This window comes from Cannabis sativa, chromosome 8, assembly GCF_029168945.1.
Source record: "Cannabis sativa cultivar Pink pepper isolate KNU-18-1 chromosome 8, ASM2916894v1, whole genome shotgun sequence".
Classification (NCBI taxonomy): Eukaryota; Viridiplantae; Streptophyta; class Magnoliopsida; order Rosales; family Cannabaceae; genus Cannabis; species Cannabis sativa.
This window is the reverse complement of record NC_083608.1, coordinates 47,721,020-47,734,952: the sequence shown is the minus strand read 5'-3', so window position 1 is coordinate 47,734,952 and position 13,933 is coordinate 47,721,020. Positions and strand designations below refer to the sequence as shown.

The 13,933-nt window shown below is 28.1% G+C and overlaps 1 protein-coding gene across 1 annotated transcript; it reads left to right on the top strand.

The window, feature by feature from the left end:
- Window positions 1-10,669: 10,669 nt before the first annotated feature.
- LOC115700504 (glycerol-3-phosphate acyltransferase 1) lies at window positions 10,670-13,659 on the top strand. Its single transcript, XM_030628048.2, has 2 exons — window positions 10,670-11,546; window positions 12,568-13,659. The coding sequence occupies exons 1-2, from the start codon at window positions 10,812-10,814 to the stop codon at window positions 13,516-13,518; spliced, it is 1,686 nt and encodes a 561-aa protein (XP_030483908.2). The 5' UTR covers window positions 10,670-10,811; the 3' UTR covers window positions 13,519-13,659.
- The last annotated feature ends 274 nt before the right edge of the window (window positions 13,660-13,933 follow it).

Sequence of the window (13,933 nt, the reverse complement as noted above, 5' to 3'; positions counted from 1 at the left end):
TCAAAATCATGTTTGGCAATTGGAATAGGCTTTCCTCAAATGGGACCATTATGTATATAAACTCATAATAATAAGCATCATAAGTAGAACATTTTATAAAATATAGAAAGTTTTTGTAAAAAGTTATAGACACCCCAAAGAAATTATGCAAGTAGTACTTTTATATTTATTTATTTATTAAATGAGGGGCTTTAGCCAGAATTGAACTCTTTCTTGTAATAACATGAACATTTTCTTAGTTAGAGATATTTTTAATACCCTTTGTGGATAGATTTCTACATTTATTTTTAGCTTCTCTAAAAACTCAACCCGAGAAAGCTACTAAGACGATTTCCAATAAATGATAAAAATTTTATGTTAAATTTAGTTAAAAAAAAATAAAAAAAAATTAATATTATATTTAATCCAAATTTTATTATTATGCTCCATTACATTAGGAGTTGAAAGTTTTAGTTATTCTAAAGCTAAGTATTTGATTTTAGGTATGATTCTTGATGAATTAAAACTAGAAAGATAACAGAATTTACAAGTTTTTTCTGTATTAGAAACACATTCCAATCGAATAGTGTTTGGATCCCCAAGAACTGGGTAAAGTAACCTCCACTATAAAATCATTAAGAATACATTCACCAGTTCTGATTTACAAATCAATAACATAATTTGAAATGGTCTTACACGAGAGTTATCGGCCGATACACTTGAATACAATTAACTAATTAGGAACAAAGATATAAGTCCACTTAGATCTGAGAAGACAAGATCCACTTGCTTCCACCAAGCTGAATTCCCTTCAGTAGATTAGTCTGAACTCCCTTCAAACATTGCAAATTCACACTCTTTCAACCCTTGAAGATCCAATGAATTACGATCTGCAACACACAATCAACAAAGAGCTAGAATCACAAAAAGATTCTATCAAAGATGGAGAGCTAGTTAGAAAAAAGTATTTTCTCCTAGCAGAGCAAGAATCACAAAAAGATTCTATCAAAGATGGAAAGCTAGTTAGAAAAAGCTTTATGAGCTTAATATATCTCACACTTCAGTAAAATTGACTCAACTAACTAACTACTAACTCAACAGTTCAAGCCAGCTAGCAACAAGCTAAACTAACTAATGAAACAAACTAAAAAGCTGACTTGGCAAAAGAAAAATGAATTCAGACCAAACAGATGCAACTAAGACCAACTTAGATGAACAACTCAAAAGTCAAACCAAAAACTAGAACAAAACACAACTAAACTAATATAAAGCAACATAATTTTCCTTACAAAAATATGGTACTTACAATCTCCCCCTTGACAAATTATGATCAACAACTAAGCAAAATATTCAAGAAAGAAAACAAAACGCTAAGCACAAAAAGACACTAACTATCCAAAGGTAAAATCAAGTCAGCTTACAAACTGACAAAGTTAAGTTCAATAGACAAAATAACAAACTAAAAACTAAACCCAAAATAGTTACAATGTTTAGAATATTTGTATAAAAAAAAGAAACACAATATCTCCCCTTGATGATCATAATTACTCGCTACTGGAATAGGCGACAAGAGATGCAAGAAGAGCATTACTCGAAGGCTCCACCTAGACACCAACAGTTTTTGAAACCTCCTGAACATTTACAATAACCTTCTCCCCCTGAACATCAACAATAATGGTATCCTCCTGAATAGTTGCAGAAACTTTCTCCCCTTGAACACCTTCAGGAACTTGCTCCTTTTAAACAACAACACAAGTATTAAGACCTTGATCGACAACCATAGAAGAAGATTGAACATCAGAAACAAGGATAGAAGGCCTAGGGACTACAGCAGCAGATGGATTTGCATCCAAATTAGATGGAGAGAACACTGGTGAATGCACAGAGAAGGCACCATCACCATATGAAAAGCTAAAAAATACCACCAGTGGGAACAAAAGGACCAACTTCAAAAAAATTTAAAACCTCAATCATAGTAGACCAAACGTCAATTACAACCTTCTCAAACTAACGTTGTCTAAGATAATCACATGCATAAGATTCAGCAAAAGTATTCACCTAGGAAAATATCTGACCTTGCCAAGTAGTAGGACTGAACCCTTCCAGAGGTGTTGAAGGAGCAGTCGAGGATTATGGGACATTAGAGGCTAAAGCCTTACTAATAGCAAGAACATCCATAACCAATAAGAGTAAAGGCTTGCCAAAAACAAGAGAGAAAGATTTGTCAAGGGTAGGAACATGAAAAATCTTGTCTTGATCAAACACAGCAAGAAACCCCCTTTGCACCACACGATTAATCAGACTTGGATAAGGCAAAGTGTGTAGAGTTCACAATCCAATCATACATAAGTGAGTGAAGATCAATACTAACACCAGTACCCAATGCAAATAGATTTTTTTGGTGTTATAGTTGATAGTAGAAATGTGTGAATTAGCCCACCAGTTGGAGAGTGCAATCTTGTAAAAAACTCTATAAAACTCAGTAAGCACTATGACAGGTACTCCTTTCCATTCCAGAAAAACTCAAAGTTGCCAGTGATCTCAGACTCTATTTCTTTAAAGGAAGGCTTATAATCCTCATTAAAAACATGATTGACAATAGTTTTGACCTTCAAGACACAACTAATAGTGGAAGGGGCAAAACGAAATCGATTACCCTGAATATAAGCTAAGTATTGAAACTTTCTTTTCTTGTTCAAATTGTTATCATCAAGGTTATCAACTCCCTAACCAGATTCTCATTTGGTTGTTGAAGATGAGTGACAGTCAACAACCACCCTCTTTTTTCAATCAACTCACAATTTTTTAGAAAGTACTTAAGTTTGACTCGATATTCAGGCCACAAAAGGTGAAAATAGACATTATCTTGAAACCTAAGCAACTTATCATTCAAATAGAATGACACAGTCGATTTGTTTGGCTCAGACACACTAGGGTTTGAGGATGACCCAGGCTGAGAACTTTTTGCTTTTTTAGGGATAGGAATATGAGGAGAAGCATCGATTTCCCTCTTGTTTTTAATGGTACTCTTCATGATTTTTCCCTCCTAAGAGAGGACTTAGGCAAGAGATCCTTTGTCTCCTTTCCTTTTTGTCATTAGAATAGAGTGTTTGTCTCATTTGCTCTCAAAAGTAGCTAAAAGGGAAGAATTTGGCTACCACTCGAGATGTAAATCTAATCAACTTAATCATCTTTCCTTTACTGTTGATGTACTACTCTTTTCTAAGGGGGATATTCAGTCGGTTATGTTGTTTCTAAGAGCTTTCAAGTGATTCTCAGATACTTCGAGCCTTCAAGCTAATACAAGTAAAACTGCCATTTATTTATATGATATATCTAACTCTATTGTGAAATTGATAGCTTTGGTTTCACTCTTAGTAGTATTACTTTTAAATATTTGGGATTACTGATTTGTGCATCCCAAATTTCTAAAGCTAATTGTGATTCAATAAAATTTGGAGTTCGAAATATATTTCTTATGCGGACATGTGTATCCTGATTAATTCTGTTTTAATGGCTATTCACACATTTTGGGCTTAAATCATGATTTTGTCCAATACATTTTTGAAAAAATTAATAGTATTTACAGGTCTTTTTTCTTTAGAAAGGTGATGTTGATATTTGAGGGCCATGACATCTTGCTTGGAATTATAGTTGCCAACCTAAAAGGGAGGGCGGTCTTGACTTTAGAGACATAGAGCGGTAGAATGTGGGTGCTCTTAGCAAATATGTGTGGGACATTGCTACTAAAAAAAATAATCTTTGGGTTTATTAGGTGCACTATGTGTACATTAAATATGTTTTAAATAACTATAACGACGATCATAAAAAATTGGACTAAAAAATTCTCTAAGATGCTAAAACAGAAAATAGATATATTGATAATTAAACTTCTTTTAACTAATATATAACATTTTACAATTTGTCCATACATTTTTTTTAAAAAAAAATAGAAACATGACACACACAATTGATGAGTACAAATAATTATGCATGCAATTCAATGAACCATATTAATATTAAGTAAGATGAAAGAAAAGGAGGGAGAAGGATGATACGATCATCATTAAATTATGGGGATATTTTGGATGTTCAAGCAAAAAAAAATATATCTTTATATATATGGGAATATTTTATTTATTTCCTCAAAAGCTTAAGGATAGACATATATATATTTTGAGGATGGAGTTAGGATAAAAAATTAGGAGGCCAAATTATATTATAAATTGAAGTAATAAATATTTCAAAAAGTCTTTATTAAATGAGATATTTTTAGCAAAATTCTTTTTATATTTGTATTTGTTACACATACGGTTTTAATTAAAAAAAATGACGTAAAAAAAAATAACGTCAAAAGTATTTTATCTTATACTTTTGTTACAGCTGTACCTTTCAGTGTCAAATAAGCCCATTAAGTACTAACTTAGAAACATGTGGTAAGATATTATTGTACCATTTAATAAATAAAAAAAAGCTTTTACATTTTTTTCTATTTTATTATTTATTTAATTAATGAAAAACTGGTTTCGTTTTTCTATTCAAATTTGTTTATTTTTAATTAAAAATAAGATAAATAATAGTTATTTAAAATGTGGCCTAATAATGTCGCTATGTGTTTTTGAGTTGGCACTCAATAAGGGTAAGACTGTAATAAAATCTTAAGTAAATATATTTTTACTGCTATTTTTTTTTATTAAGGTCATATCTGTAACAACTGTAAATGTTAAAGAAGTTCAGCGTAAATATCTCTTATTAAATTCATAATTAAAATTAAAATAAAGAATGTTTTCCTTGCATATTACAAAAGTCATCAATAAGTGAATTTATATTAAAATTTTTGACAATTTCTTTCAATATATACCAGTAAACAATCATTTAAAAATTTATTTTATCTTATTGCAGCGTGTAGTTTTCACTAGATTAATAGTTGAAAAAAATTATTTTGTAGTAGCTACTAAGCCTTAACCCTATCCCATGATAAAATTTTAATAATTTATAGTATTTATATTACATTTTATAGACAATTGAGCATATCTTGCAAAGTAAAATAATATTGTTAAAAAGAAAAATAAATATCTTAAAACACAATAAAGGAAACGAATAAATTTTTATAAAAATAAATAAAAGCAAATCCCTATAAAATATATCATATTCATAATTTATGTTTGACAACGATACTCAATTATCCTATAAGTTTAAGCACATATAATATATTGTGGGGGGACCATGGTCCCTCTATGTCAAAGTGTACGTCCAACTTTGTATACCTTAATCTTTATTAGGTAAATACTATTTTAAATTTTGTGTTTTATAAAATTTATCAATCTGATATTATATTTTGTTAAATGAAAAATTAGATTCTAGTTTCATTTTTTTGTTAATTTATTTTTTAGTATAACCAACCTAAAATCAATTTCTAACACAAATACATATATACAAAAAATTAAGTCATAATCTTTTTAAGTTATATTTATTATTAAATTTTACTTTAACAAAAATTAAGCTCAAAGTATTATTTTGTATTATTTTAAAAATATAAAATTTAAATTATCATTTAACAGAATAAAAAATCAAGTTAATAACTTTTATAAAATCCAAAGTAACATTTAGTCTTTTTTAAAGCGAAATTAATAATATTACACATCAATTAATAACTAGTGTGATTGTTTTTTATTTATTTATTTATATATAAAAAGGCTATCTTTTATATTTAGGGGAACGATTTGGTACCATAAATTAGGATTAAGTAATAAACAAATTGTTTTCCTACCAAAATCCAAACTTGAAAATATAGACTAAGAAAACTTTGTAAATTCTTTAATCAATAACATTAATTTATGGATTATTAGGTCTTTACTTGGTTATTAGTCCACGCCTCAACAAAATGTGTTTTAATTTGAAATAAAGGAACAATTCGATTAAAAGGCACAAAGCCAAAGGATCAAAAGATCAATACAAAATGTACACTTGGTAAATTATTAACAGAGTAATAAAGACATTATACTAAAATTCTTATTTGGAACTTGTCTAATTAAATTATTGTTTTTTCTCAATTAATTTTATTTATAATATGTATAATAATAAGAATAAACAAACTAAGTTTCAGTTATAACAAAACTACATAGTGTTTAAGGATAATTTTAATTTAAGATTTCATATAATTAGCTTGAGCAATAAAAATGATTATTTATTTATGAGCATTGCTATTAGGCACCAAGTGGTGTCTGTCAACTTCTCGACATGTTGCATTGCGCTTGGCTAGCGATATTTTTAAAAATTATTATATTAAATTATATAAGACTTGATAATTAGTTGGACCAAAACAATATTGACACATAGGAGGCTAGCACCACGGGAGCAGAACTTTACAAGCCAAGCGAAAACAAAGTCGCACAAATCCCGATAATCAAATGATAGCAAATCACGCTGATTAAAAATTATGAGGCTAAAACCCAAGAAAGAACATGTACCCTAAGAACCGATAATGATTATCCAAACAAAGAAGAGACGAAACATATCATCCGAACACAGACACACTAAGCAGTTTGCTTCAAAATATTACACACTTTATTAATCTTATAATGATATATAAAATGCAAACATTTTCTTTAATTTTAGTAGGAATATATACATGTCAATATAATAATGCGTGTAACTTTAAATTAATTTGTTTTACGTACTTTTTGGCTACTAATTAAATCTACTATTTTTATTTATTAACAGCTAATATATAGTACATATCATTATTATAAAATGTTATGGATGATATATCTCATCGAATGTGGTTGATCATTAACAATATTATAGTACTTGTATGTTTATTAATTCATTTGTAGAAGTAGTTGTATAATATTTTTGTTATAATTATGAGGGCATGTATATTATAGTTGTGCTTGTGTGACTATAATTATACATATATTTTAAGGGTGAGTAGCAATTTAAAATATACTAAATAAAAATATAGAAGATTTAATATTAATTTGCCCAAAAACAATATAATAAAACATTTAAGTAGGGTGTTATGAATTTAAAAATATTTCAAAAATAATATTTGATAAACAAAACGAATAATGATATTCTAGCTAGCTATAGTTTAAGCATGCATATATACAAAATTATCTCATGAAAAAAAAAACATGTTGCCGACTTCAACATTGTATATATGTATATATATATATATATATATATATATATAAAATGTGCCTGTAAATTGGTTTGAATATGGGAATTGGAAGAGAATGGAGTAGTGTTGGGTTGGGGATAGAGAATATTATTTAAAGCACATGATGGTGTAGAAGGAAAATATGGTCACATATTATGGGGATTATTTATAACTTCTCATGCATTATGGCGTGGGCAATGCTACACCCATAATTTTAGTTCAACAAAGAAAATAATGAAACTATACATCATAATGTCTATAAATATATATATATATATATATATATATATATATACATCGATCTATATCACTTCTCATTATTAAGTGACTGGAGATCATGTACAAAGTCCATGAACCTGACAGGAAATGTTCATAACCCAAAAGCAAAAAGGTCATGATCATGATCATGCATATTATATATCCATACTTAGGGTTTTCATAAGTAATCCAATCTAATCCACATGATGTAATCTAATACAATCTGCAAGGTGCATATTTTATAGTAAAAAATTATACTTTAAAAATTTAATACATATCATACAAATATATTTCAAAACTTAATAAATCAAATACATAATTCATTCTTATTTATAAAGAAAATATATAATCTAAAGAAATATTTACATAATTTTTTTTCTTCTTCCTAATTAATTAATTTGTTATTTTTTATTTAATTTAATTTAATTATTATTGGAGATATAAAATAATAATACTTTAATTTATTTTATTGTTACTTATGTGAAAAAAATTATTTTTTTAATAAATATTAAATATATAATTTAATATTAAAAAATAATCAATCCAAAATAATAGATTCAATTAATTTTTTTTTAAAGTTATTGGATTAAATCCAAAGTATAAAATTCACATAATGATCAATACACTATAAACAAAATAATAGAAATTAAATTAGATCAACACTATATATAACATCTTCTTACATTTTATATATATGACGATGATCATATAATTGTTTTTGCAGCCCTTATTGGATGCATGCCCTTGTTTAATTTTTATATTAATTAATTACTTTTGCAGTGCACATGCTAGCTATTTAAAATTTTGAACCAATATTTTCCTTGTAATAATTTATATATATTATTGTTTCTTGCACATAATAAATATTAGAGCATATATGTACAATATATATAATTAAGCTTACAATTATTGTGAAATAATTGATTAATAGCTAACTTAACTAAACGTATACGTACACATATTAGATTATTGGGTATGGCTGGTAGGTAGTCTAGATATTTTGTTAGCAATTAATTAATTAAATTTTTGTTGTATATTAATTAATAATTATGGGATAATTAATGAATGAATTGCAAATCATATAATATAGCATGGCAATGTGATTAACACACATCTTTATCAAATGATTAAATTTCACCAAACAAACTAACGAGAGTTTTATGATCTTTACCTAATAATTTTTTTAGAAAAAACTATAGCATGGTTTTGATAAATGAAATTCCAATGATCTTCAACCAAGCATGCATTGCATATACATATATAAATATATTATAATTTAATATATATATATATATTGATTTTCACAGTATCATCATGCAGATCGAAATTTAATTCCTTTCACGCAAAATTTTCTCACCTACTATATGTATGATTGCATGTTATTAATCTGTAATTGAATTATTGAAACGAATATTTTGTCCTTTTTTTTTCTGTGGTGATCATCAAATTGTGAATTGAATGCAGTTCAGAAATCTCAAAATAATCTTATATATCTAGTCGAAAAATGTTAAAAGATAATTATAAATATCAATTCTTAGTATTAACCATCGTAATATGTCATATCACTTTTCATGTAATTAATAATTATTATAAAAAAAATTGTTAGTTATTCTTAAAACGTCACCGTATACTGATAATATTTGGCACCAATATGCTTATATATATACATATTGAGCAAGAAAGCATTCAATGAATAGTGGTAATATATATTATAGATATAAATGTGTAAATATCCTTAGAAGGAGAAAATTGAAAAAACTACTTATATATATATATTCTCACGTATATTCGACCCCATAATTAATCTTATAAATTCTAAATCTGAATGGGCAGTTATAATGTGAACTTGAAGAACATTTAATTAATTTATTTCAAATTAATATAATTCAGAAATTGTTGGAATATTCAAGGGCTGTGATCATTTTGATTTATTTCATGATACTGACTACTCTTTTCACTAACAGTTCCCAAACTTAATGCCTATATCAATGATGGTCCATGCTACTTTCATTGGATAAAACACAAATATAAAAAAAGTAGTTGTAAATTAGTAATGACTCGTCTCATTTTTATATTTATATTTACATATATATTAATACACTTTTTAATTTTGCCTTTTTTGAAAGTCAAAATTTCAAATAACAAAATACGGGTGATCTAACTCGTTATTAGTCATCTTTAATTTCATCTTGATCTGTGGACTAAATATTACAATTTTACAAATCAAGAGTTGAAAAATTGTACTAAAGTCTATGAATATGAGCTTTAGTAGATCAGCTAGCACAAAAAGCAGACCAATATATATAATAATAATAATATGTACGCTTCTCGATATATACCAAAGAAATTAATTAAGATTGGTGAATAAAGAGAAAAGATGGTGTGTTTTATTTCTTTTTTCAAAGAGAAACAAAACCAAAATTTGTTAATTGAGCGGTGACCAATAATTCTACCTAACTAAACATTTTCATGATGCTCTTCCATGCCCACAATACAACGATAAATATTACAATTAATCAAAAAACACACACAAATTAAATAAAGCAATTAATTAAAGGTTTCTTGATCTGACTCACATTTCTTTTTTTGACATATATATGTACTATACTAATAATAATATTTGACCGGTCACCAATAAATAATAATATTTATATAAATCTTTTATAGTAAACCCGGCGGACACATAATATATTATTAATTAGGGTATGATTATTGGATATTAGTGGTGTCTAATATTTTTTAGATGTGTCATCTTAGTTAGTAATATTTTATAAATGTTATTACATTAAACTATTTGAAACGAGATACTTAATTGCACTAATATTAAGAATGGTAATTAACATGAGTTAGCTAAGAGTTGGTATATGACAAAACAAAGCTGTAGTGGCCTCCTTTGTTGTTGGACACCAGTGGTACTTAGTATTTTCTAAATGTATAGTCTTGAATTAGTTAGTCATACAATTTAAATTTTATTACATTAAATTATATAAGACCCAAATAGTGATATTGACACGTAAAAAATACTAATTAAAATGAATTAGCTAAGAAGGTGCTAATTAGCATTTCTTTGTTAATTAACTAATTAACCTCTGTTATATTAATGATAAAACGAAGTAGTGGCCCCCTTTGGTCAACTTCCCTATTTACATCTCTCATTTAATGGCTCCTATAAATAATCACTACTCCTCAACCCTTTTTCTACCACAATCTCATCTCTCTCTCTCTCTCTCTCTCTCTCTCTCTCTCTCTCTCTCTCTCTCTCTCTCTCTCTCTCTCTCTCTCTCTCTCTCTCTCTCATTTTAACACATCTTTCAAATTACATCAACTTACTTTTTCTCTCTTCATCACATATATATACATAATATTAACACTAATTAGCTAATTATACTATACAATACTACTATAGCAAACTATGTTCTTTCCTATGGTGATTCTCAAGTTAATAGATTGGATCATATACCAACTCTTAGCCAATTCATGTTACAGAGCTTTAAGAAAGATGAGAAGAAATTTCTACGCAATAGTACTCCGTTCATCACAACAACAACAACAACAACAACTCTTCCCCACCATAACAAAGTGTGGTCTTGACTCTAGAGGATCACAACATGCTCATATTGTCACTGATTTCCACGGAGTTCTCCTGAGGACTCACTCTTTCTTCCCTTACTTCATGTTAGTGGCCTTCGAAGGTGGTGGGATTTTAAGGGCTTTTCTTCTTCTATTGTCTTGTTCTTTTTTGTGGCTTTTGGACTATGAAATGAAGCTCAAAGCCATGATTTTCATATCCTTTTGTGGGCTCAAGACTAAGGACATGGACAACGTTAGCAGAGCTGTTTTGCCCAAGTTTTATTTGGAGAATCTTAATGTTGAGGCGTACGAGGTTTTGGCTTCGGCTGGTACTAAGACTCTGCTCACTAGTCTTCCTAGAGTTATGGTTGAGGGTTTTGTTAAGGAGTATTTGAGTGTTGATGATGTTTTTGGAACTGAGTTAGAAGTTAATGGGAAAAGATTTAGTGGTTTTGTTTCTCAAAATGGTTTGCTTGTTAAGCATAGAGCTTTGAAGGAACATTTTGGTGATAAAAAGCCTGATATTGGACTTGGTACTCCAAGCTTTCATGACCAACTCATTTTATCTCTATGCAAGGTAATTAATTAAAAATAATTATTAATATTGTTTTTAATTTCTCTTTTTGTTGCATATTCATCATAACAATGTACATATATTTTGCATTTGTATTAGGAAATAACATAATAATTTTTTAGTTTTTTTGGATGGATTTAATCATACCAAATATAGTTTTTATCTAATAATTACCGACACCTAGGGTTAAGACCTGGAAAATACTAGGTGTAATATGAATCATTATATATATATATATATATCTGATAATAGAAAAATCTATTATTAAGAAATTGAAAACAATCCAAGAGATATATTGCTTAGAGATAATTTTAAAAAGTATAAAAATAATAAAAGAATTACAAAATACAGTAGGTATGAAATTTTCAACATTTTTTTAAGTTTTTAGATTTTGTTTACATAAAATACAGTTTTTTATTGGATTTTTGTTATTTCGTTGTTGATTTTTTGTTATTTATATATTATTTTTATGTTATTTTGATGTTCTTTTCTTATTACTTTTATTTCTTATATTTTTATAGAATATCGTAAATATATATATAAAAATTTAAACCTAAGAATGTAATTTTTTTTTTATTTCATTGTAATTGTTCTTATTGGTTATTGCTTCTTGTTGAGAGTTGTAATTAATTTTTTTTTTATGGTTTTACCTAACCTTACAAGTTTACAACTATAACAGTACTTTCTTGTCAAAACTCTATTTATGATTAAATTAATTACTTTGGTTTAATACTAATTAATCCTCGAAAATTAGCGCATTAATAAATGGCTGCATGTACTTTTGATAGCTAGCTGGCTCTGTATTAATATCATTACATGCAAATAGGGTTAAATCTTTTTTACTCGTCACAAGAAGAAAAAGGTAAAGTTAATAAATCCAAAAATATGGAGCGTGTGACCATTACACGTGTAAAAATATAGGTGTAGAAAATAATTGCAACCATTTATTTATCACTCTAAATTAATTATCATGATGTGACTATGCTTATATACTAATAAATGTATTTTGTATTAATTTTTGTAGGAGGGTTACATAGTGAACGTGAAAGATGCTGAGAATATAAAAAATGGTAACAATAAAGTAACTATGAGAAGGGAAAATTACCCAAAACCCCTCATTTTCCATGATGGAAGATTAGCCTTCTTGCCCACACCAGCTGCAACTCTAGTCATGTTCTTATGGTTACCTTTGGGGGTCATTTTAGCCATTTTCAGAATCTCAGTTGGGTTTCTTCCATTCCAAATTGGAACCCCATTGGGGATTTTAGCTGGCGTTGACTTAACGGTCAAAGGTGACACCAATTGGGAAAGTAACGATCCTCAAAACAAAAAGAAAGGAATCCTGTACGTGTGCAACCACAGAACTCTAGTAGACCCTGTTTTCATAAGCATTTCATTGGCCAAACCAGTGACAGCTGTCACCTACAGTCTAAGCAAAATGTCAGAATTCATCTCAACCATTCGAACGGTTAGGTTGACTAGAGATAGAGAGCAAGATGGTTTGACCATGAAGAAATTGCTTAGTGAAGGTGATTTGGTTGTTTGTCCTGAAGGAACAACTTGTAGAGAGCCTTATTTGTTGAGGTTTAGCTCTTTATTTGCTGAGTTAAGTGACGAAATTGTCCCTGTAGCTGTTAACGCAAAAGCCACTATGTTTTATGGGACTACAGCTAGTGGGCTCAAATGTTTGGACCCACTTTTCTTCTTCATGAATCCTAGGCCTGGATATATTGTTCATTTTCTCGGGAAAATTCCAAAAGAAATGTCTTGTGGTGCAGGTGGAAAATCCAGCTGGGAAGTAGCTAATTACATACAAAAACAATTGGCTAATACTTTGGGTTTTGAATGTACTAGTCTTACTAGGAGAGACAAGTACTTGATGTTAGCTGGGAATGAAGGAATAGTTGGTGATAATAATAATAATAATAATAATGATAATAAGAAGAAGAAATCAGCAGGTTTCTCCTATTTCTAGTTCAAATTATTTAAAAAATATAATATTATTATTATTATGTTTTAATTTTGGGAAAGACTTATAACTTTGTATTTTCTCATCTTATGATGTAACGTATATATTTCCTTAAATATAAATATATGTATTTATTTAGTTTATTAGTACTACATTCTGTTTTAATATATTATTTTCTTTTGGGGTAAATTTTAATATATAGTACTTGTTTCATTAACAGTAACAATATTATTCAACCTACTGTGTATATATTCTAAATCTATGTATACTTGTATAGGATTATTATTGTGTTCATTTTTCAGTTCTCTTTTTTTACAGTTGGTAAGAAGAATTTTACTGGGCCTTAGATGTATTTTTGAATTTTGGAAGAAAAAACGTCAAATTGGAAGATAGCTGAGAGAGAGGGGAGAAGAAATTAAAG

Excerpts from the sequence above, each read along its gene's own strand:
- LOC115700504 (XM_030628048.2), top strand. The coding sequence starts at position 10,812 with ATGTTCTTTCCTATGGTGATTCTCAAGTTAATAGATTGGATCATATAC. Across the intron at positions 11,547-12,567 it reads TCATTTTATCTCTATGCAAG|GAGGGTTACATAGTGAACGT; the intron begins GTAATTAATTAA and ends TAATTTTTGTAG.